Below are 25,774 nucleotides of genomic sequence, written 5' to 3'. Positions count from 1 at the left end.
GGGTTCCAATCTCCTTCACCTCTGTGCTCAAGGCAGCTCCTGACCAGGTTCCAAAACATGGTCACTGCATGATGTCACTATTATTACCTCTGGCAAGACTTTTCTACAACCTTGTAGCACAGGTCAGTGCTTCATTCTTGTCTGTTCTATGGATTTATCTATTCTGGACATTTCATATAAATAGGATTATACACTATGTGGCCTTTTGTGTCTGGCTTCTTTCACGCAGCATAATGTTTTCAAGGTTCATCTACATTGTTGCATGAATCAGTGCTTCATTCCTTTTTATGACTGAGTAATATTCCATGGTATTGGGTAACTGGATCCCCTTGCACCACATTTATCCATTCATCAGCTGATGGCCATATCCTAAAACGGAAAGAGTGTCCCTGGTTTGTGTCCAGGTTCCCCCAGTTGACCATTATAAATGCCTGGATGACAACAGACCATTTTTCTTTAGCACTCAGGCCAGGCATCAAGAGATGCCTTCCACGCACTCTCATTTAACCGTCCAGCAGTTTCCTGTTTGAACCCAGGGCTCTCACTCCAGAGCCCACCCCCAGCCAAGAAGGCAGACTTCCTCTCACTCCTGTGATGTCCGCCAGGCTCCCCTCATGGGTCTGAATTATGTCGGCCTCCTCTTTGATCCTGTGAACTTCACTGAGACACGGTGGGGTGATGGAAGGCTCTCAGCCTTCCAGCAGAAGTGCAAAAGGTCACAATCCCCTGGGCCAGCTGGGGATCCAGGAGGGATGGCGTTCGCCACCCCTCCTCCTGATACACACCCACGACAGCTCGGCCATCACCTGCTTCCCCACCACGTGTCTCTCAGGAATGGCCTTTCTGTTGTATTAGGACTCCTGCCCGGCAGGTGGCGTGTGGTGTCTTGGGAGGGTCCATCGTATAACTGATGGAGCAAGCGACCCATGCGCTCAGAGCTCTGTGATGGGATGAGATGCGAGAAGCCGTGCACCCAGTGCCTCCTATTTCATGAATCCATTTTTCTAATTCATGCTTCATTTTTTTGCACTGACATTTCAAGGCTTCTGATGCCTAACGCGTACCTCCTGTCCTCCAGTGCTGTCTGTACAGGGCTGGACCAGTGAATGCTGCAGACGTAGGACACTGCTGAACAGCATGAAAGGGAGGAAAGGCTGGAGGATAAGAGAGTCCTTCTCCGTGCATCTAGAAATTCCTCCTGCAGAGGAAGGAGACAAGAGCTCCAGGCCTCCAGGTCAGGCTGGCCGCGCTGGGGGCCTCGCTGCCTCCTTGGACTGAGGTAGGGCAGGCTGTGGTCCAGGGAGCGTGCTCAGGCTGTGCAAAGGGTCTCCAGGGGTCTCTGCATTTCCCGTGGAGGCCATCCCCTCCTGCTGGCTCACAGAGATCGCGTGCCTCATCTGATGACACGCTCGTACCGGAGGACTCCATCACGTCGTGTCAACAAAGCTGCAGCAGTAACCCAGCCACCTCCAGGAGTTCCGCCCAGCACGTGTGTGACTCCGGGCGCTGATGGAAACCATTTGTGCTCAGCTCCGCCAGGACCGCAGCCAGGAAGGAGGGCAGCTGTTTGCAGCTGGGCTACTGGGGAGGGGCAGAGACTCGGGGCCACTGTGAGGAGCTTCAGTGGGGCTGCTGCGTGCTCTCCATGCAGCACTAAACGGGAGTCTCTCCAGAGCTCTGGGCTCCGATACATCTGAGCAGCCCAAAAAAGATGGGGCACCGTTGCTGCTACAAGCCCAGCACCGTGAAGTGCCGTGTGCATTCTCCAGCCTTCCCCACGCTATGGGGTGAGCGTGAGCACCGCAGTCTTACAGAGCAGAGTCGGAATAACAAGACACTCGCTGAGCCCCATGCGTAAGTGGCAGATCCCAGATTCACAGCTCGGGGATGGGTCGGGGGGAGGGGGCGGAGGTGGGGGTGGAGGGCGGGGGGGGGGATGGTCTGGGCACCCCTGCTGGAGGCTCCGTGTCCTTCCCACACGGGCATTCCAAGGACAACCCTCCTCACAGTCCCTACAATTGCCTATTGACAAACGGACAGCCAGGAGACAGAGGCACACCACCCTCCAAGGTGATCAACCCCGGGGGTCAGGAGGACACTTCCCTGCAGCCCGTGTGAGTCCCAAATCACTTCACCAAAGCCCGCTCTGCTCCTTGGAGAGGAGATGGATGCCGCAGTCCTCCGGCAAGGCAGCCCCGTCACCTGCCCCAAGCCCCAGAGCAGGACTCATGGGGGCTGCCCTGGCCCTGGCTTGGGAAGGGACCACACTCTCCGGCCCCAACCTCACTGTTGAGGTAATCAGGCCCTGGCCAAGTGCCTCGAGTGAGGACATAGGCTTACCTCAACCATCACACCGCGCCGGATGTGATCCCTCCCAATGGGGACCCTCCTGTCAGCGTAATTCTCCTCCGGGGGTCTGACCGACTTCCCATCCCGGCAGCAGCTCGTTTCTCTGTAAGCCAGGGCTTTGGCTGCGGAGATTTGAGTACTCGGTGCTGGCTCTCAGAACAGGTCCCTACCCGGCGCTGTTCTGTACCCCACCCTTGTCCCAGGCTTCCCAGGTGTGCATGCACACATACGTGTGTGTATGTGCATATGTGCGTGTGTGCACGGTGTAGGCTGGATATGTGTGCATGCATATGTATGCATGTGTGCAAGTGTGCTACATCGGTTTGGCATCTTAAGAGACTGGCTTCCCCCAGACGAGGCCCCTTACCTCCTGATCATTCCCTCTGGCCTGCATCCCCAGCAGCTGTCTTGTCCCTTGATCTCATATTCTGCCCCACTGACCCTTCACCTGTGCCTGGATTCTGCACCTGAACCCCTTGGCGGCCTGGAGAGTGGAGATGCCCAAAGAAGCACATGACCCTCACCTGTGATGTTGCTGAGACCCAGGTCGCCAAAGGACAGAACCACCCAGGAGGGTTCCATCTCCCCGGGGACCACACACGTCTTCTTCGTCAGATGGCGTTTGCCAGGATGTCCGACAAATTGGATGCCCTTGGGAACGGAGATCTTCAGGTAGACCTGGAGAGTGTGGCGAGAACCATGGTGCCCGGAATCTGTGTGCCCTCCCAGCACACCCCACTGCCCACCGCACTCCATCCACCCTGGCAGCCTTCCCCCCAAAGCCACGCTCTCTTTGGGAGGCTCTCTTTCCATTTCTGATCAGAACAAACTACTTACCATTGTCCTGCTGGGAGCCCCCTCCTTCCCTCAGCTCCCTGCTCCCTCACTGGTCCAGCTCTCCCTTGGGACCAAGGTCAATTCTAGGGCTGTCTCTCTAGCCAAGCATGGGATAAGAAGGGCCACTCCACATGCAGGCCCCCGCAGGGAACTTCATCTGACCCTCTCTCCAACCACTGAGGTCCACCGAGTCATAATAGAGTTCGGTGTGCACACATGTTATGTGTCATGTGTGTGCTGTGCACGCATGCGTCTCTGTGTGCACACCTATGTGTGTAGGCGTAGCATTACACGATGTGTGAGTGCACATGAGTGAAGGCAAGTGTCTCTGCACACATGTGCAAGCATGGCTCTCTACATGTGTGTGCTTGTGCACACCGTGTCTCTGTGTGCATGTTGTGTACGTGTGTGTGTTTATAACCCTCAATCTACAACAGGCTCTTTGTTCCACATGCATTTGTCCAACCAGCACATATGCAGCACCTGGTGGGTCCAGGAGCCCTGCTAGGAGCTCACGAAACAGATCTGAACAGACAAGAGCGATCCCTGGGCCTCAGAGGCTTGACGTGCCTAAGTCACACACACATGCAGGTGTGTACAAGGAAGCTTCACAGTGGCAAGTGTGACAGTGTCTGAATCCTGCCCAAGGGCAGGCCCAGTAGAACCTGAATGAGAACAGTTGGTGCAGGGTGCTTTGGGGGCTCCCCCATTCCCCTCGAGACAGCATTCTTCTAGAAAGTTCTTCCAGGGAGGAAAGAAGAAATTCAAGCATCAAGCATCGGTGAGATACATTTTCCAGGTCTTGGATGGAACCCGCTGTCCAGGCTGAGGGGTCTGGATGTGCCTCTTTTCCTGGAACCTCAGGACAAGCACATGGAGGCGGGGGGCGAGGGGGTGGAGGCGGTTCCTGAAATTGACATGTGGTGATCCCTGGACACACCTGCTGCCCGGCAGGGCTTCCTTCTTCCGGCTGACAAGCCAACCACCAGTGCTTGCTAAGAGCTGAAATGGGCACCTGGGGGGCCTGCCTGCAGTTCAGGAGGGAGCCTCCCTCAGAGGCCACCCTGTGATTAGGGACCAGCCTACATTTATTCCGGCTTTCTGAAACTAGGGTCCTATTCCTCCTAGCCATAAGCTACATAAAAAGGATGAATGACAAAGGTTCTGGGTTTGGGGGCACCTTTATCCCGGCTGATTGCCCTGAGCCCCTCACATGTCCTTCTTGGCCCCTCCAGGCCACCGCGTGGCCACTGCCGTGGTTCTCACTCAGTGGCTCTCACTCAGATTACTGCACAAGCATCCCCCTTCTCTCCTGCTTTTCCAACCAGACCCTAAAGCCCAGCCAGATTGTGTCACGGGCAGTTCCTGGGACAGGCCAAGCTGCCTCCTGCCTGTCACTTGCGCATACTATCCCCTCTTCCAGGAATGCCCTTCCAGGGCTGATGCCCGGCTTAAGCATCGCCCAAAGACTTCGGCGTTCAGGGAAAGCCACCCCTCCTCAGGGCCTCCCTGGCTTCCTGCGGACAATTCTTTTTTTTTTCTGGCCGCACCATGTGGCACGGCTTGCGGGATCTTAGTTCCCCAACCAGGAATGGAACGTCTGCCCCCTGCAGTGGAAGGGCAGAGTCCTAACCACTGGACGGCTGGGGGATTCCCGACACCTAATTCTAACACAGGTCTGCCCCTCCCTCCCTGGGGGACCTTGTACGATGATGTTTCTCTGAGCTTCCCACGCGGGAATGATTCCATCACAGCCCCTCCTTCCTCAGCCCACATGGGCACTTGATAATGATACAGTTAAAATCATCCACCCAGCACTGGGCACAGGGATGCGTGCCCAAGAACACCGAGTCAGTGGCATCAGAGTTCCAGGTGAGCTCAGGCAGACCCCACGTCCTGAGCCTTGGGGTCTTCAGATTCCCACACGGAGCCCGGCACGCATCAGGTGTTGGGCGATTGTTTTTGAGTGAATGAATTAGAATCACTCACATTTTACATGTAGGAATTCCTTTCTGGTAGCCTCTGGGTGTTTCATTTCTATTCCAGACCTGCACTGACCACTTTTTTTTTTCACTTGGAATTTTCTTTTCATTAAAGACCCAAGACAGAAGTTCCTGTGTGACAGTACATTACGTGTGGCTCTTCCACAGGTCAAATAAGCATCGGGAAGTCAAATGCAAATACCAGCCCCAAACCTGGACTGTGTCGGCAGAGGGCAACGGGAGGGGTCCTTTACTGGCCTCAGGGCCAGCATACGGCATTCTGTACAACATGTTCTTGGGTAGATGTAATCAGTCAGCAGAGGTATAGAATTTGCAAAGGAAAAAAGGAGTAAATGATTTCATGGAAGCTCAAGGTCAGCCTCTGAGCTGAGACTCAGAGACTCAGAACACTGCTGTCTCCACTCTGGGCCAGGCTCAGAAAAGAGCACAGACACAGCCGAGGGGGCAGGGGGTGAAGGTAGATCTCTCACACCCAGATAAGGAAACTGAGACAAAGTGGGCTGGTAAATGGAAACAGCAAGCTGAAGTCCAAAGGGTCGTCTGGGGGATGCTGAGACACATATGCGCTGGGACTACAGCGGTGCCGTGGGGGATCCGCCACCTCCACTCAGGACCTCCACCCCCAGCAGCCTCGGCCCTTCAGGTGGCAAATCCGAATCACTCCCTGGCCAGAAGGCCTTGTTTTTCAGGAAAAGCCAGAGATCTGGGCAGGGGGTGGATAAAATCTCTGGGTTTCCCGTGTCTTTGGCCTGGGGCTGCCCTCCCATCTCTGCCCTTGGCGGGGAATGTGCCAGCAGCCTTGGGGGGGGCGGGTGCACACACGCGGGCAGGGCCAGGACAAGGTTAGGAGGCTCCCCCGGCTGGCTGGGGTGAGGCTGAGACCTGTAGCCTGACCTCCAGGCCAACCTGCGGAAAGCAGGCTTGCTCCCAGCTAGACCCCTGGCCCTGCACCCCACTCACTCCTCCATTCGCGGCCTCGGCTCCCAGCTCCCACTCCTGAGGGCTGCCCCTAACTCTGGGAGCCCACCTCCTCTCTCTTCCTGCCACGCCCCAGCTGACATCCAGGCTGAGATGGTGCAGAAGGATTACAAAGGCAGGGGAAGAGGGTGCCCCTGCCCTCCTGCAGCCACACTGATGCTCAGGCCCCCAAACACCCCTCCCCTATCCTGCCCCCACCTGACCCTGGTCCTCACGGCTCCCTCCACATTGCCTGCCATCCCTCCTCCTCATCAGGGTCTGAAATCCCCAAGCCCACCTCCTTGGGGTAGTGTTATCGGTTGAATTGTGTCCCCCAGGAAGATATGTTGAAATCCTAACCCCCGGTACCTATAAATGTGACCTCATTTGGAACTACGGTATCTGCAGATGTCATCAAGTTCCAATGAGGTCATTAGGGTAGACCCTAATCCAATAAGACAGGGACACTTCTCAGAGGAAATTTGGACACAGAGATGTCTATTCACAGAAGGAAGATGATGTAGAGACACACAGGAAGAAGAAGGCCATGGGAAGACAGAGGCAAAGATTGGAATGTGGCAGCCACAAGCCAAAAGAACGCCAAGGATTTGGGGGCAGCTGCCAGAAGCAAGGAGAGAGGTCAGCGACAGACTGTCCCTCAGAGCCTCAAGAAGAAGCCAACCTTGCCCACACCTTGATCTTGGACTCCAGCCTCCAGAACTATGAGACAATACGTTTCCATGGTTTTAAACCACCCAGTTTGTGCTACTTTGTTATGGCAGCCGCAAGAAACTTACACAGTAGCCTTTCCACCTCCTCTGAGAAGGAGTCATGCCCCTCCCCACTGCACAGCACCCTGCAGGCCCTGAGACCCCAAAAGCAGCATCAACAAGATCTGTGGCACGTCCATGATCACTGTTCTTAGCACCTAGGTGGACTAACCCATTTAACCACCCGTTAAAAGACTCCTGTCTGCTTGACATTTGTAGAAACTGACACACCAATGGGTGGAATAATATGGCCAAGGTCGGTCAACTGAGATTTGGAGCACCTGCTCTGGGCACCACCAGGATTCCCTGCCTCTGTGCTGGGATCAGCACAACCCGACCCAAATCTGACCCATCGCCTGTTTCTGTGAGGCCAGGGAGCTAAGAATGGTTTTTACATTTTTTTTTTTTCAATGATTGAGGTGAGGGGGAATTTTTTTAAAAAAAAAGAATGGTATTTTGTGACCATTCAAATGAAATTCAAATTTCAAGTATCCAGAAATAAAGATTTATGGGAACACAGCCAGGCCCATTCATGGCTATAGTATCTGTGGCTGCTTTCCTGTTCAAATGTAGCTGCAACAGAGATCCTCTGGCTGGCAAAGACTGAAATATTTACTATCTGGCCCTTTACAGAGAACATTTGCTGACCCCGTGAGGCAGGAGGTAGATGGCCCCTGGTTACAATAATTCTTTTACTGATCTTTGGCCCCTGCCTTCTTTTAATCTACTTGTTAAGTTTGTCTCTTCCAGATTACAACAGTTTCATATCAAGATAATGATGATGCAGAGATTCCAGCCACTCCTCGGAACAGATCCTGCTGGAATAACAACAGAAGTCACCCTGGGGCCCCTTGATGAGATAAGGCGACAGCTCTGTGACCTCAACTGGGTAGGGTCTACCAGCCCCTTGCCAGCCTGAAGAAGCTACAGAAGACAGACTCTGTCGCCCTTTATCCTCCCCATAAAGATTTCTTGGGGTTCACATCTCTCAGGGGGGATTTGAGGTAGGAGGTAGAGGGGGCCCCTGGGCTGGACAGCTGGAGTTTGTCAAGCCCAATAAATTGGAGCTTTGTTTTCCCTAGACACTCTAAGGCCAAAGTTAATGGCCGGAGCTGAGCTCTGCTGGAGTAAAGAGATAAGATGACCACTCCTAAGGTCAAGGAGACCTCCCTGACTACACATGCGCAGAAAGTCTCCTCAGGGGTCAAAAAGGAGGGGGCACCACTCCATAATAGGTGATGCCAAAACTCCCACAGGCCTCTGTGCTAGAATCCATCTTGGCAAAAAGATACGCAAGCATGTTGGAGCGGGTCCTAGGGCAGGTCAGATGTGGGAAGAGAAGCGAGACAATTGGCCAAAGGTAAACAAAGACCGGGAAGAAGTGCCCTGTATAAATGATTTAACCGCCTCTGTACTGGGCTCCTTCTCATTAGGGAGGACGCCCACACCCTTTCTCTCTGGGTGTGTATCTCTGCCTTACTCTGTCTTAAATAAACAACTGTTTCTCTGTGTGTTCTCCCACTTGTTGCGCTGTATCTCTCATAATAAACTTCACCTGTTTTTGCAGGTTTTGCCTCTTTGAGAAATTCATTTTTCACACAGGGCAAGAGCCAGGGAAACTTTGCTTCTAGCCTCGAGCCCCTGGTGGTCTAGTGGCTAGGATTCGTGGTTTTCATCCAGGCTACCCAGGTCTAATTCCTGGGCAGAGAACTAAGACCCTGCTTCAAGACTGCTTGCTGCTGTCTCTCCGAGATCGCCTGACTCCATGCCATTACATATGATACTCACCCTCCCACACCCCTGCAGGGTCAGGAGTCAACGACAGTGGCTCCGTCACATCTGTCACCCTCTAACCGCGCCATGCACACACTCCCACCCCCAACCTGCCCAGGTGTAGACAGCTGGTGAAGTAGAAGCTGACTCCTCCAGCCTCTGCCTCACTAATATCACAGACGCTGTCCCCCACGGCCCTCCAGGATGACCCCATTCCGCCCTGCCCGCCCCACATCCCAGGTGCTGTGCCCCTCCAACCCCTCCCCCCAGGATGACCCCACCTCCCTCTGCCTCCTGCAATTAAGGATGCCACCCCTCTCCCCCATAATGGGAAAGGCTGTGTATGGAGGGCGGGTTCGGTACCTCGACGCAGGTGTCCATGTAGTTGTAGATGCTGAGCGGGATCTTGGCCTGCTCCCCGCGGACCACGTTGGGGGGCAGGGTGAAGTCGACGAAGAAGGGCTTGAAGGTCTTCAGCAGAGTGGGCTCGGCAATGCCCAGGCCCCTCTCGGCAGACAGACCCACCGCCTCGCCCACCCAGCTGGTGATGGAGTCGGGGACCCGCACGCTGAGTGTGTCCTCGCCTGATGGATCACTGCGGAAAGATGGACAACCGTGTGCTCTTCTCCACGGCCGTGCCGCAGCGGCCAGGTGGGAACAGAGGAATCCAGCCGTATGGCCTTGGGCCCCAGGGTGGTGCCCCCCCACCACTGCCCCGACAGCTTGGAAATAAGCATTAAAGGCACCCCACAGCGTGTGACGGGAGAAAGTCATCCCTCAGCCCTGACTCGCCATAATCGGAAACATGAATGTCTCTCAGGACAGCTGTGATCACAGGACCATCCAAAACATGGGTTCAGAGAGGCAAACTCTGGCAGTGTGTGCTCTGCCCAGTTTAGGGGAGAAAGACACTGAATCAAGGGGACTGGTCACTTAGAGCATGCTTGTGTCTCCCAGAAAGACATGTCCAAGTCCTAACCCCTGGTAACCTGTGAATGGGACATTATTTGGAAATAGGGTCTTTGCAGACACCACTAGTTAAGAGGAAGTCACACTGGAGTAGAGTGGGCCCTAATCCATTGACAGGTGTCCTTATAAGAAGAGGGAAATTCAGACACAGAGAGAAGAAGGCCAGGCGAAGATGGAGGCAGAGACTGGAGTGGTGCAGCCACAAGCCAAGGAATGCCTGCCTGTGGGGGACACCCACACTTCCTGGCCTGGCATCCTTGTCCCATACACTCTGGCGGAGCCCAGCTCCCTGTTAAGAATGTATGTGTGATTTTTCAGGCCTGCTCACAGGCCTGCAGGTCTCACAGGGTGGGGGTAGGGTAAGGAGGTGAGGGGTGGGTGTGCACGGGGGTCTCTGAGGGGAGCTGCAGCCAAGGACTCAGGGCCCCCTGGCTGGCCATGCTCTTTGCATGTTTGCATTCCCAGCCCAGAATTTCCACTCCCAGGTCTCTTTAGCATAAGGGACCATGGGCAGAGGTTTTCTTCAGACACCTCTGCCAAGGCCTCTTTATGGTCAGAAGGAAACACTGAAGACATCCTTCCCCACTTGGAGTACTTTTCCACTCCTAACTCTCTCCCCTGTCCACCCCCAACCCCACCCCATGGTCCATAAAGCTGCTGGAGCCTTCTGTTCAGGGCTCCCTCCAAGTGAGATGACCCCTATGTCTTGGCCGATCCACCTGACAGTGGGCCATTCTGTGGGGCACAGAACAGGGGGAGACATATACAGAACACTCTACCCAACAACAACAATGGAACACACATTCGTCTGAAGTGCACTTGGGGTATTTTCCAGGACAGACCCATAGGTTAAGCTACAAACTAAGCCTCAATGGACTTAAAAAGAGAGATAGCATACAGAGTATCTTCTCTGACCACAATAAGATGAAGTTAGAAATCAACAAGAGAAGGAAAGCTGGAAAATTTACAAATTTGTGGAAATTAACACATTCTTAAACACCAAAGGATCAAAGAAGAGATCACAAAGGAAATTAAAAAGTACTTAGAACTCCCTCTTGCTAGAGCACTGGAATCACAACTAACTGCTGAACAATCATCGACAGGAAGACACTGGAACTCACTGAAAAAATACCCCACATCCAAAGACAAAGGAGAGGCTGCAATGAGACGGTAGGAGGGGTGCAATCACAATAAAATCAAATCCCATAACCGATGGGTGGGTGACTCACAGACTGGCGAACACTTATACCACAGAAGTCCACCCACTGGAGTGAAGGTGCTGAGCACCACATCAGGCTTCCCAACCTGGGGTCCAGAAACAGGAATTCCCAGAGAATCAGAGCTTGAAGGCTAGCAGGATTTGCTTGCAGGACTTCAACAGGACTGGGTGAAACAGCAACTCCACTCTTGGAGGGCACACACAAAGTGTGTGCATCCAGACCCAGGGGGAAGGAGCAGTGACCCCATAGGAGACTGAACCAGACCTACCTGCTACTGTTGATGGGTCTTCTGCAGAGGTGGGGGTGCGCAGCTGTGGCTCACCGCGGGGACAAGGACACTGGCAGCAGAAGTTATGGGAAGTACTCACTGGCGTGAGCCCTCCCGGAGTCCTCCATTAGCCCCACCAAAGAGCCTGTAGGCTCCAGTGCTGGGTCGCCTCAGGCCAAACAACCAACAGCGAGGGAACACAGCCCCACCCATCAGCAGACAAGTGGATTAAAGTTTTACTGAGCTCTGCCTACCAGAGCAACACCTAGCTCTACCCATCACCAGTCCCTCCCATCAGGAAGCTTGCACGAGCCTCTTAGATAGCCTCAACCACCAGAGGGCAGACAGCAGACGCAAGAAGGACTACAATCCTGCAGCCTGCAGAAAGAAAACCACAATCACAGAAAGATAGACAAAATGAAAAGGCAGAGGATTATGTCCCAGATGAAGGAACAAGATAAAATCCCAGAAAAACAACTAAAAGAAGTGGAGATAGGAAACTTTCCAGAAAAAGAATTCAGAGCAATGATAATGCAGATGATCCAGGACCTTGGAAAAAGAATGGAGGCAAAGATCGAGAAGGTGAAAGAAATGTTTGACAAAGACCTAGAAAAATTAAAGAACAAACAAACAGAGATGAACAATACAATAACTGAAATGAAAAATACGCTACAAGGAATCAATAGCAGAAAAACTGAGGCAGAAGAACAGATAAGTAACCTGGAAGACAGAATGGTGGAATTCACTGCCGAAGAACAGAATAAAGAAAAAAGAATGAAAAGAAATGAAGACAGCCTAAGAGACCTCTGGGACAACATTCACATTATAGGGGTCCCAGAAGGAGAAGAGACAGAGAAAGGACCCGAGAAAATATGTGAAGAGATTATAGTCAAAAACTTCCCTAACATGGGAAAGGAAATAGCCACCCACGTCAGATAGTGCAGAGAGTCCCAGGCAGGATAAACCCAAGGAGAAACACGTCGAGACACATAGTAATCAAACTGAGAAAAATTAAGGACAAAGGAAAATTATTAAAAGCAACAAGGGAAAAACGACAAATAACATACAAGGGAACTCCATAAGGTTAACAGCTGATTTCTCAGCAGAAACTCTACAAGCCAGAAGGAAGTGGCACAATATATTTAAAGTGATGAAAGGGGAGAACCTACAACCAAGACTACTCTACCCGGCAAAGATCTCATTCAGATTCGACAGAGAAATCAAAAGCTTTACAGACAAACAAAAGCTAAGAGAATTCAGCACCACCAAACCAGCTCTACGACAAATGCTAAAGGAACTTCTCTAAGTGGGAAACACAAGAGAAGAAAAGGACCTATAAAAACAAACCCATAACAATTAAGAAAATGGTAATAGGAACATACATGTTGATAATTACCTTAAACATGAATGGATTAAATGCTCCAACCAAAAGACACAGTTTCAATGAATGGATACAAAAACAAGACCCATACACATGCTGTCTACAAGAGACCCACTTCAGACCTAGGGACACATACAGACCGAAAGTGAGGGGATGGAAAAAGATATTCCACACAAATAGAAATCAAAAGAAAGCTGGAGTAGCAATATTCATATCAGACAAAACAGACTTTAAAATAAAGAATGTTACAAGAGACAAGGAAGGACACTACATAATGATCAAGGGATCAATCCAAGAAGAAGATATAACAATTATAAATATATATGCACCCAACATAGGAGCACCTCAATACATAAGGCAAATGCTAAGAGCTATAAAAGAGGAAATCGACAGTAACACAATAATAGTGGGGGACTTTAACACCTCACTTACACCAATAGACAGATCATCCAGACAGAAAATTAATAAGGAAACACAAGCTTTAAATGACACAGTAGACCAGATAGATTTAATTGATATTTATAGGACATTCCATCCAAAACCAGCAGATTACATTTTCTTCTCAAGTGCACATGGAACATTCTCCAGGACAGATCACATCTTGGGTCACCAATCAAGCCTCAGTAAATTTAAGAAAATTGAAATCATATCAAGCATCATTTCTGACCACAACACTATGAGATTAGAAATAAATTACAGGGGAAAAAATGTAAAAAACCACAAACACATGGAGGCTAAACAATACGTTACTAAATAACCAAGAGATCACTGAAGAAATCAAAGAGGAAATCAAAAAATACCTAGAGACAAATGACAATGAAAACACGATGATCCAAAACCTATGGGATGCAGCAAAAGCAGTTCTAAGAGGGAAGTTTATAGCAATACAATCCTACCTCAAGAAACAAGAAAAATCTCAAATAAACAACCTAACCTTACACCTAAAGGAACTAGAGAAAGAAGAACAAAGCCCAAAGTTAGCAGAAGGAAAGAAATCATAAAGATCAGAGCAGAAATAAATGAAATAGAAACAAAGAAAACAATAGCAAAGATCAATAAAACTAAAAGCTGGTTCTTTGAGAAGATAAACAAAATTGATAAACCTTTAGCCAGACTAGTCAAGAAAAAGAGGGAGAGGACTCAAATCAATAATATTAGAAATGAAAAAGGAGAAGTTACAATGGACACCACAGAAATACAAAGCATCCTAAGACACTACTATAAGCAACTCTATGCCAATAAAATGGACAACCTGGAAGAAATGGACAAATTCTTAGAAAGGCATAACCTTCCAAGATTGAACCAGGAAGAAATAGAAAATATGAACAGACCAATCACACATAATGAAATTGAAACTGTGATTAAAAATCTTCCAACAAACCAAAGTCCAGGACCAGATGGCTTCACAGGTGAATTCTGTCAAACATTTAGAGAAGAGCTAACACCCATCCTTCTCAAACTCTTCCAAAAAATTGTAGAGGAAGGAACACTCCCAAACTCATTCTACAAGGCCACCATCACCCTGATACTAAAACCAGACAAAGAGACTACAAAAAAAGAAGATTAAGACCAATATCACTGATGAATATAGATGCAAAAATCCTCAACAAAATACTAGCAAACAGAATCCAACAACACATTAAAAAGATCAAACACCATGATCAAGTGGGATTTATCCCAAGGATGCAAGGATTCCTCAATATACGCAAATCAATCAATGTGATACACCATATTAACAGATTGAAGAATAAAAACCATATGATGGTCTCAATAGATGCAGAAAAAGCTTTTGACAAAATTCAACACCCATTTATGATAAAAACTCTCCAGAAAGTGGGCATAGAGGGAACTTACCTCAACATAATAAAGGCCATATATGACAAACCCACAGCAAACATCATTCTCAATAGTGAAAAACTGAAAGCATTTCCTCTAAGATCAGGAACAAGACAAGGATGTCCACTCTTGCCACTATTATTCAACATAGTTTTGGAAGTCCTAGCCATGGCAATCAGAGAAGAAAAAGAAACAAAAGGAATCCAAATTGGAAAAGAAGAAGTAAAACTGTCACTGTTTGCAGATGACATGATACTATACATAGATAATCCTAAAGATGCCACCAGAAAACTACTAGAGTTAATTAATGAATTTGGTAAAGTTGCAGGATACAAAATTAATGCACAGAAATCTCTTGCATTCCTATACACTAACAATGAAAGATCAGAAAGAGAAATTAAGGAAACAATCCCATTCACCATTGTAACAAAAAGAATAAAATATGTAGGAATAAACCTACATAAGGAGGTAAAAGACCTGTACTCAGAAAACTATCAGACACTGATGAAAGAAATCAAAGATGACACAAACGGATGGAGAGATAGACCATGTTCTTGGATTGGAGGAATCAATATTGTGAAAATGACTATATGACCCAAAGCAATCTACAGATTCAATGCAATCCCTCTCAAATTACCAATGGCATTTTTTACATAACTAGAACAAAAAATCTTAAAATTTGTATGGCGACGCAAAAGACCCCGAAGAGCCAAAGCAATCTTCAGGGAAAAAAACCGAGCTGGATGAATCAGACTCCCTGACTTCAGACTATACTATAAAGCTACAGTCATCAAGACAATATGGTACTAGCACAAAAACAGAAATATAGATCAATGGAACAGGATAGAAAGCCCAGAGGTAAACCCATGCACATATGGTCAACTAATCTATGACAAAGGAGGCAAGGATATACAATGGAGAAAAGACAGTCTCTTCAATAAGTGGTGCTGGGAAAACTGGACAGCTACATGTAAAAGAATGAAATTAGAACACTCCCTAACACCATACACAAAAATAAACTCAACATGGATTAGAGACTTATATGTAAGACTGGACACTATAAAACTCTTAGAGGAAAACACAGGAAGAACACTCTTTGACATAAATCACAGCAAGATCTTTTTTGATCCACCTCCTAGAGTAATGGAAATAAAAACAAAAATAAACAAATAGGACCTAATGAAACTTAAAAGCTTTTGCACAGAGAAGGAAACTATAAACAAGACGAAAAGACAACCCTCAGAATGGGAGAAAATATTTGCAAACGAATCAACAAAGGATTAATCTCCAAAATATATAAACAGATCATGCAGCTCAATATTAAAAAAACAAACAACCCAATCAACAAAAGGGGAGAAGACCTAAATAGACATTTCTCCAAAGACGACATACAGATGGCCAAGAGGCACATGAAAAGCTGCTCAACATCATTAATTATTAGAGAAATGCAAATCAAACTACAATGAGGTATCACCTCACACTGGTCAGAATGGCCATCATCAGAAAATCTACAAACAACAAATGCTGGAGAGGGTGTGGAGAAAAGGGAACCCTCTTGCACTGTTGGTGGGAATGTAAATTGATACAGCCACTATGGAGAACAGTATGGAGGTTCCTTAAAAAAACTAAACCTAGAATTACCATATGACCCAACAATCCCACTACTGGGCGTATACCCAGAGAAAACCATAATTCACAAAGACACATGCACCCTAATGTTCATTGCAGCACTTTTTACAATAGCCAGGTCATGGAAGCAACCTAAGTGTCCATCAACATACGAATGGATAAAGAAGTTGTGGTACATATATACAATGGAATATTACTCAGCCATAAAAAAGAACGAAATTGGGTCATTTGTAGAGACGTGGATGGACCTAGAGACTGTCATACAGAGTGAAGTAAGTCAGAGAGAGAAAAACAAATACTGCATATTAATGCATATATGTGGAATCTAGAAAAATGGCACAGATGAACCAGTTTGCAAGGCAGAAATCGAGAGACAGATGTAGAGAACAAACATATGGACACCAAGTGGGGAAAACGGGGTGGGTGGTGTGGTGGTGGGATGAATTGGGATATTGGGATTGACATATATACACTAATATATATATAAAATAGATAACTAGTAAGAACCTGCTGTATAAAATAAATAAATAAAATAAAATTCAAAAAGAAAAGTTTTTGCGAAGATAAATGATATGTCAAAAATTAACAGTTATACTTTGCTACTCAAATTATCTCTGGATTTGAAAGGAATTTTTAAAAATCTCTGCAAAAAAAAAAAAAAAAGGACTTAGAGATGAATGAAAACAAAAGCACAACACACCAAAACTCACAGGATGCATCAAAAGCAGTGTTAAGGGGGAAATTCATAGCTATAAATGCTTACATTAAAAAATAAGATCTCAAATAAACAGCCTAACTTTGCAACTTAAAGAACTTGAAAAAGAAAAACTAAAGAGATCAAATAATAAAGAAGCAGAAATAATAAAGATTATAGCAGAAATAAATGAAATAAAGAATACAAAAATAATAGAGAGGGACTTCCCTCGTGGTCCGGTGGTTAGGACTCTGTGCTCCCAATGCAGGGGGCCCAGGTTCGATCCCTTGTCAGGGAACTAGATCTCGCATGCTGCAACTAAAAGGATCCCACATGCTGCAATGAAGATCTCGCATACCGCAACTAAGACATGGCACAGCCAAATAAATAAATAAATAAATAAACAAATTTTTTTTAAAAAGAAAAATCATAGAGAAAATCAATGAAACCAAAAGTTGGTTCTCTGAAAAGATTAATAAAATTGACAAACCTTTAGCTAGATGATGTAAGAAAAAAGAGAAAAGACTTCAATTACTAAAATCCAAAACAAAAGTGGGGACATTACTACCGATTCCACAGAAATTAAAAAAGATTTTAAGAGACTACTATGAACTACTGTACACCAACAACTTGGATAATCTAGATGAATGGACAAATTCTTAGAAACACAAAACCTACCAAGACTGAATCACAAGGAAATAACAAATCTGAATAGATCTCTAACAAGTAAGGAGATTGAATCAGCAATCAAAATCTTCCCAAAAAGGGAAGCTCTGGATGTGATGGCTTCGCTGGTAAATTCTATCCAACATTTAAAGAAGAACCCTTGTGCACTGTTGGTGGGAATGCAAAATGGTGCAACCACCGTGGAAAACAATATGGTGAATTCTCAAAAAATTAAACACAGAATTACCGTATGATCCAGCAACTCCACTTCTGGGTATATACTCAAAGGAACTGAAAGCAGGATCTCGAAGTGATATTTGCACACCCATATTCATAGAAGGATTATTCCTACTAACCAAAAGGTGGAAGCAACCTAAGTGTCCACCAAAGGATGAATGCATACACGAAATGTGGTCCACCCATACAACGGAATGCTATTCAGGCTTAAAAAGAAAGCAAATTTTGACACATGCCACGACAAGGATGAACCATGAGGACACCATGCTAAGTGAAATGAGCCAGTCACAGAAGGACAAATACTATATGATTCCACGTACATGAGGTCCTTACAGCAGTAAGATTCATAGAGGCAAAAAGTAGAAGAGTGGACGCTAGGGGGCTGAGGGGAGGGAGGATTGGGGAGTTAGTATTTAATGGGGACATAGTTCCAGTTTTGCAAGATGAAAAGAGTTTTGGAGACGGAGGGTGGTGATGGCATCACAACAATACGAATGCACTTATTACCACTGAACCGTACACCCAAAAATGGTTAAGGTGGTAAATTTTATGTTACGTGTATTTTACCCATTTTAAAAATTAGAAAAGAAAAGAAAAAAAAAAAGAGCTGACGAGTCCTTGCCTGGGCCCAGCAGGAACCTGCCCCTTGGTCTCAGATCTGTACTCTCCGACTCATCCTTGCTCCAGCCGACAGAGGGAGAGAGAACGTCTCAAATCCCAAATGCCTCCCAACAGCCCTCTGTGGCTCTCCACACCCCCACCACAGACCACATGGCCTTCACACTCCCTGCCTCGTCCTCTTAGCCCCACCTGCCTCATCCCAACCATGTGGAAATCACCAGCCTCTCCCATGCCCCAACTCTTGCCCATGCTGGTCCCGCCTCCTGGATACCCTTCCCCCCTTCTTGTTTATCTATCCTGTGGGACCCATCTTGGGCTCCACCTGCCCTGGGAGTCTCTCTGGCTTCCCCAAAGGGTCCCTCTACTTCCTCCCAAGCCCCGGGCCAAGCCCTCCATGAGAACACTGGCCCTACTGAAGCATGAAGCCTTTGGGGGCATAAAACATAAATTCTACGCATGAGGGGACCCTATCTGCCTTGTTCAAGGTGCCATCCCTGGCACCAAAAACACTACCCAGCACCCAAAACATCACCCAGCACACAGAAAATAGATACATTTTTACTTTCCGTACATCTCTGATGATGGACCGACAGCCCATCTTAAATCTGGACTCCCAGAACAAAATGCAGTAATCAGCTTCTGTTCTGACCAGCGGGGAAGACCGCCCATAATGGGGACACGCACATCCATGAAAGCAGCCTGAGGAACCCCCAGCTGAGTGCTTGGCTCTGTGCTGAGCATGTGCCATGGCATCTCATGCCAAGAAGGAGACCCCAGCTCAGCAGTAGGTCCACCCGCTGGCCAACCCACTGGCCCCAGGGTCTGAACTTTCATGCCTAACTGGTTTCCCAGGGCAAGTCACCACTACCTTCTGACACTAAGCATTGAAAGAAAAAAGCCAACTGCATCTGGCAAGAATTTAGCACAGCACTGCTGCTTCAAGGCGAACTAAAAGAGAAAACAATGTAGAAAGGAAATGTGCTGAGAGAAGCAGCCTGTTTTGCGGGCAGGAGCCTGAGTCCCCGGAGGAGTGAGGAGGGGGTGGGTGGGTGGAATTGAGTTCATGTTCCAGGGAACTGTAATCATTTTAATGAGCTCGTTATATAAACAGAGCGGATAGAGTTACCCCAAGAGGGAGTTGTTAAGAGGCATGAAGCCCTCAAATTTCATATTTCATGAGCAGATGTCTGAGGCTGCAGAGGGATTTGGGGCTGACTTCATAGCTTTGAGTTTTATGTGTTAGAAAAGGATGCCCAATGTCTTACTCAGATGTTGGTGTCAGATCTCCAGGCAAACCAACTGGGAACCATCTTTCATGAGTGCCTCTGAGTCAGCCCACAAAGGCAGCAAAGGAAAGAAATCATACTGTACCTGATGTTGAGACAGTGCCAAATCCATGTTTCAGGGAAGTAGGTCCTTTTCCTCTTCTCTGCTCTATGAAAATTAAAAAAAAAAAAAAAAGAGAGAGAGAAATGATTAAAGTTTCACGGACATAACTTAATTCTGTTACCTGGCAGGTTAACATTCTACTTGATTAGCCTATAACATGTTAATTCTCTTACCCAGCAGCTTAATATTCTACACGTTTTAATTCTCTGACCTGGAAAGGTCAGTATTCTACTCTAATAGGACATAATGTGTTAATTCTTTCACCTGGCAGGGTTAACATTCTACTTGATTAGGACTAGTAAAAGCGAGGCATCAAAGGCTTGACAGAGGCTTCTTAAAATGATAGTGGTGCCTCGCATCCTGAATTTAGAAGGTAAGAAGGGCCACAGGGACCACCCCGTGTCCTCTCCTTTGTTAATTTCCCTCCCTGGGTTTGCCATGTTTTTCTGCATCATTACATAGAGCTCTCCTATCCCCTCTCCCCCTTCCTCTGTGCTTTCTTTTTTTTTTTTTTAAGTTTTTTTAAATTGAAGTATAGTTGATTTACGACGTTGTGTTAGTTTAGTTTCTGAAGTACAGCAAAGTGATTCAGTTATACATACCTACATTCTTTCATGTGCTTTCATTCTTGGTTTATCCTCAGAAGCCTCACAGCCCACCTTCCTCAGGGGTTGTCCTATTCTTTTTTTTTTTTTTTTTTACAGTCTTTATTGAATTTGTTACAATATTGCTTCTGTTTTATGTTTTGGTTTTTGGGCCCCGAGGCAGGTAGGATCTTAGCTCCCCAACCAGAGATCGAACCTGCACCCCCTGCATTGGAAGGCAAAGTCTTAACCACTGGACTGCCAAGGAAGTCCTGGGACTGTCCTATTCTTAAAAAAAATAATATTAATAAGCCCTACTTGACATCTGGCAAAACTTCTCAAGATTAAAAATGCTCACATCTCTTTCAACCTGAGGTTACCTCTCCCAGGGATGGACCCTGAAATTAACCACAGACACATGTGCAAAGACAGACTATGGTGTGGTTCACTGCAGCACTGTGAGAAATAACAAACAGCCAAAATCTCCATCAATAGGGCGTTTGGTTAATCAAATGATAGTACATTCACACAGTGGAATATTACATGTCAGTGAAAAAGGGTGAGGTAAGTATATATGTACTGGTATGGAATGGTCTCTAAGGTTTATCACTGACATTTAAAAGGAAGGCACAGAACAGTATTATAGTATTCTCCCATTGCGTTTTTTTAAAAAAATCCTTGTGTATACACAGAAAATTTCTAGAAGGATATCTAAGGAATTATTGACCATTATTGCCTCTTAGAAGGGAACGGAGGATCTGGAGGAGGGAGGGAGACTTCCATTTCATTATATACCCTTTCATACTCTTTGAAAAAAGATTTAACCACATGCATATGGTTAAGAAAAATATCCTTCAGAATAAGGATGCATTATCCAATTACAAAAAGGCAAAACCACTTGCTTTTTAAGGCATTTCTTATGCCTTTCTGCACTGGGATTTACAATTCCCTTTGAGGTTTTGGGTTTCGAGGCTGCTTGCATATCCACTTCAGGCCAAGCTCTCAGGAGGCACGCACATGGGAGGCTCCAGGCTTCCAGAGTAGTGTCTGGCTGAAGGATGCTCAGGGGCCAATACTCCACCTCCTCACTCAACCACATCTCAGAAATGCCTTCGTGTGTGTCCAAAGTACCATAGGGGGAGCCTGGTCTGCCTATGCCCTGATGTGGAGTTTGGAAACAAGGACCCCTGTGGGCCTGTTAAATGTGTGACTTGGGCAGGAAGAACCTAGGGGATCCAGGTATCCAGAGATCACTGCAGAGGAGACTGGGGGGACTGGGAAGGTTCCCAATCTGGGAAGAGAGGGCTTGAAAGAAGAAGAGGGCTTTCATGGACAGGCCTGCCAGGGTGGGAGATCCTCTGGGCCACTTCTGGCTCAGAACAAGGGCTAAGGAGTATGGGTGCCACCCTCAAGGTCTCCAAAGAGACCCAGATGCTGGGGCACTGCTGACCACACTGACCCCATCCCTGGCCCACTTGGTTCTGTGCCTCTCACTGAATGAGTTGGCAGGAAAGGGTACATCCAAGGCCTGCCTCCCCTTTCCCAGCCTACACACCCCTAAATTCAGAGAGAGTGAAAAGGCAAGGTCTTCAAAACACCCTACCCTCCCCAAGCTGGCTGGAGTTGAGGAGCTAGTGGGAGAGGCAGAGAATGAAGAAGGTGGGAAAGAAGACAGGTGGGTGATGGGGGAGCAGAAGGGAGGGGACAAAGGCAGAGACAGGAGAGAACAGGAAACACTACCTCCTGTGAAACAAAGGTTTCCATGAGACCAGGGACAAAGCCACAAATCTAAGGGGGAGATGTGAACTCCTCTCTCTCAGTAATTGATAAGTTAGCAAACAAACAAAGAAACAAAATGAGCAAGGATATGGAGGGTTTGGGCACCATCTACCATAGACTTGACCAAAAGTACTCAAAGAGAATCCTATACCCAATGACAGGAGCTTGGACATTCTTTTCAAGTAGATATGAGCATTTACAAAAACAGACCATATACCATATAGCCAGTCTCCAAAATAAAAACCAGATGATGGGTATCATACAGACTATGTTTGTTGACCATAGTGGATATCATACAGACCATGTTCCCTGGCCATGATGCACATCTGACACAAATTTATAAAACACATAAAATAATAATAATTTTAAAAATCACTTGAAAATTGAAAACACATCTGGGTAAGTCACTTGCCACATCTGGGCAAATCAATTTTTCCGCTAGTAAGAATCTATGTGGAAGCCAGCAATAATGGAAACACTTCATAGCACAACTTGGGTGCAGCCAAAGCAACACTCTGAGGCTTAAACATTTGATTTAAAATAAGAAAGACTGAAAAGTAATTACTTGGTGTCTAACTCCAAAAGGTAAAGAGTTGGAGGGTAAGGGGGAAGAGAGAGGAAGAGAAGGAAGGAGGAAATGGTGGGAGGAAGGAGAAAGGGTAATAGAAAGAATTTTCTAAGCAGAGTGTCTGGGAGTGGGAGGATAAAGCCGCAGTTTCCCACCCTGCCCCAATTTGTCTGTCCCTAGGCAGATCTGCTCCCCTGTTACACCTTCCTCTCTCTCCTGCACCCCCAACCCCCAATTCCGTGCACTTGGATGGGTCCAAGGACCAGGGGGAGCAGGGCCAAAGTGCTCAGTGCCCCAGCCCACTAGGCCATTGGTGAGTCTGGCCCCAAGGAGACATTGGGCAATGTCTGAAGACATTTTTGGTTGTCACAACTGGGGGTAGGGGCGGGGGGTTACTGGCATCTGGTTGTGGAGACCAGGGATGCCACTCAACACCCTACAATGCGTGGGACAGCCCCACTGCAGAAAATGATCCAGCCCCAAATGTCAACAGTATGAGTTTAGACAACCCTGCTCGAGGCAGTGGCAATTACCTGGGGGGTTGTCTGGAGGACACTGCTGCCATCAGGCTCCCTGTGTGGGGCTGGAAGGCAGGGATAGCCTCATCAGTGTACAGGCCGCCGTCTTGCCGGTGGTTCAGGCTCACCAGGTCTGTCATCACCACCAGTCCTGTTTCCTAGGCAACAGACAACGCCCAGACCCACAGTGGGGAAGTGGACATTGTAGTCCCAGAGGTCACTGCCCCAACATCACTGCTGCGTAGCCCTGAGGGAGTCAGTCCTCTCTCCAGGCTTGGTGACACGGACTAAGGGGGTCATGGGACCCAGTAACCATCCAGGGCAGAGCAGAGGGGAGGCCAGCGCGTTTGTGGTCTAGGCACAAAAGGCCACATCTTGTATGATTCCATTTATATGAGATGTCCAAAACCACAGGCAGATCAGTGGTTGCCAGGTGCTGGGGGAGGGTGGGTGTCGAGTGACTGCTAATGGGGACAGGTCTCCTTTTGGGGTGATGGAAATGTTCTGGAAATAGACAGAGGTGCTGGTTTGCACAGCACTGTGAATGTACTAAATGCCACTGAATTGTTCACTTTAAAATGGGTTAATTTTCTGCTATGTGAATTTCACCTCTATTTAAAACAAATCAATTGGTGCAGTGCCTAATCCGGACCAAGAGCCAATGACTGTGGGCTGCAGTTCTTACTGTTATAATATAGGGACTTCCCTGGTGGTCCAGTGGTTAAGACTTCACCTTCCAGTGTAGGGGGTGAGGGTTTGATCCCTGGTCGGGGAGGTAAGATCCCACGTGCCTCACGACCAAAACACATAAAACAGAAGCAATTGTAACAAATTCAATAAAAACTTTTAAAAAATGGTCCACATCAAAAATATTCTTTAATAAAAAAATAATATATATGTATATATATTGGTATATATATTTGATACAGCAAAATGTTAACTGTGGGATCCAAGTGGTGGATCTACAGGTGTTCGCTAATTCGTTCAACTTTTCTGTATGTTTGAAAATTTTCCATAATAAAAATGGGAGGAAAAGGATGCCTTTTATTTATTTTATTTTTTTTTTGGCCATGCCGCATGGCTTGCAGGATCTTAGTTCCCTGACCAGGGATTGAACCCAGGCCCCAGCACTGAAAGCACAGAGTCCTAACCACTGGATCACCAGAGGATTTCCAAGGATGCCTTTTAAATGATTTAAAACCTGGGATGAAAAGTGCCCTCATGCATTTGAGTGGAGACCGCCAGCATGCTAAAGTGGGCTAGAATGACATTTGTGTGTATTGCGTCTCCAGCAGCGCCCTGGTCCCCGGAGCCAGGAATGAAGGGGACAGATTTGAGCTATAAATGTCAACAAGGGTGAGGCCACCACCTGAGAACATGGCACCTGCACCCACAGTGTAGGTTTTCCTTCCACCAAAGCACTTTCATCGTCATTGCTCCAGAACAAGTTCAAGTTATCAATGGATACTCATTCTGTTCTCGTCCGTTTTGCAAATTGGGAGGGTCCACATATGAGCTTTCACTGGGGAGAATCAAAAAAGATTCTGCAATGCTATAAGTTTGGAAACTTCCACCCCAACCCATCTCTGTACCCCGAGACCCTTTGTTTCAAAGGAAGAGGAGCTCAGGAGGGGGCGGTGGGGTCCAAGACCACCTCTCCTTACGGCAAAGGCAAACCCGGAGTCCTTGGTGACGCCCCAGGGCCACAAGAAGATGGAGGAGCGCCGGCGTCGTCGGGCCATCAGCCCAGCCCACCAGAAGGGTCCATCCTCCCTGGACACCCCAAAAGCATCGGAAACATCATAATCTTCCAATTCCCGGAAAACCTACAAACAAAGGGGAGCAGGAACTGGTCAACTGAGGGTTTCTTTTCAACCCAAACTGGCCTGGCATGCTCCCATCTCAACCTCCTCTCACATGTATCACTTGGAACCAATCTTAGGAGACAGGAGTTGGTGGCATTAACCCATTTTTAAGATGGGCAGCATGGGGCTGAAGAGGTGGGACCCGGACAATGTCACACTGGATTTGACTCCAAGATCTTTTAACTGCACCCAAACAGCGAAAAGGATGGGGTTTGCTGAGAACGAACCCAGTGAAGAGAGACAATCTGGGTTTATAAGGGGCTTTTCAGTTATTGGAAAGGAAGAAACGTCCGTGAAGATGCTGGAGCCCAGCGCCCAAGGGCCCCCGCTCACCTGGGTGGGAGTCAGCCGAAACCCAGACCTGAGCAAGTAGATGCTCTTGTCAACCGCAGCAACACACACGCAGCTGCCCCTTGCAGCCCTGACCCGCAGATCGATGACTTCCCCGGGTTGGGTCTCATTTGCTGAATATGTCAGTGAAACCTGGACCCAAACACAGCAGAAAAATCGGGAGCTTGGCCAAACTCTCCAGACCCACCCACGCACCCTCTCTGCCCTCCGAGAAGAGTCGGTCCTCGCCAGCTCAGCTGGGACCCTGGCTTTGCTGCCCAGATGAGGACAAGGATGGGAGGCTGAATGACGGGAACTAGGCTGGTGCAACTGGTACATTCTGTGCAGAAGATGGGAGGGGAGAAGAGAGGTGGGGAGATGGGCGGTGACAGAGGACATGTTGCAGCCAGTTTTGGAGGGTGCAGGGAGAGGACGTGGGGGGCTGAGCCCGTCTGGGGGGACATGAGTGGTGTCCCTTAGGTCTGGAGCCCAGCAGGGAGAGAGAACTGCTGTCCACTTTTCCTGTGTGTA

General features: G+C 47.7%; 1 protein-coding gene across 1 annotated transcript in view; it reads right to left on the bottom strand.

Annotated features, from left to right (window-relative positions):
- CPAMD8 (C3 and PZP like alpha-2-macroglobulin domain containing 8) overlaps positions 1–25,774 on the bottom strand; it is a 98,739-nt gene that overhangs the window by 37,358 nt on the left and 35,607 nt on the right. The window contains exons 16-22 of the mRNA XM_068534965.1: positions 25,247–25,396; positions 24,713–24,874; positions 23,064–23,206; positions 19,582–19,644; positions 9,053–9,284; positions 2,874–3,027; positions 2,341–2,471 (exon numbers count right to left, since the gene is read on the bottom strand). Of these exons, the coding sequence (XP_068391066.1) occupies positions 2,341–2,471; positions 2,874–3,027; positions 9,053–9,284; positions 19,582–19,644; positions 23,064–23,206; positions 24,713–24,874; positions 25,247–25,396 (1,035 nt within the window). The remainder of the gene's footprint in view (positions 1–2,340; positions 2,472–2,873; positions 3,028–9,052; positions 9,285–19,581; positions 19,645–23,063; positions 23,207–24,712; positions 24,875–25,246; positions 25,397–25,774) is intronic.

This window comes from Eschrichtius robustus, chromosome 2 (assembly GCF_028021215.1).
Source record: "Eschrichtius robustus isolate mEscRob2 chromosome 2, mEscRob2.pri, whole genome shotgun sequence".
Taxonomy (NCBI): domain Eukaryota; kingdom Metazoa; phylum Chordata; class Mammalia; order Artiodactyla; family Eschrichtiidae; genus Eschrichtius; species Eschrichtius robustus.
The sequence above is the reverse complement of the archived record's forward strand: the minus strand, read 5'-3'. Positions and strand labels throughout refer to the sequence as shown.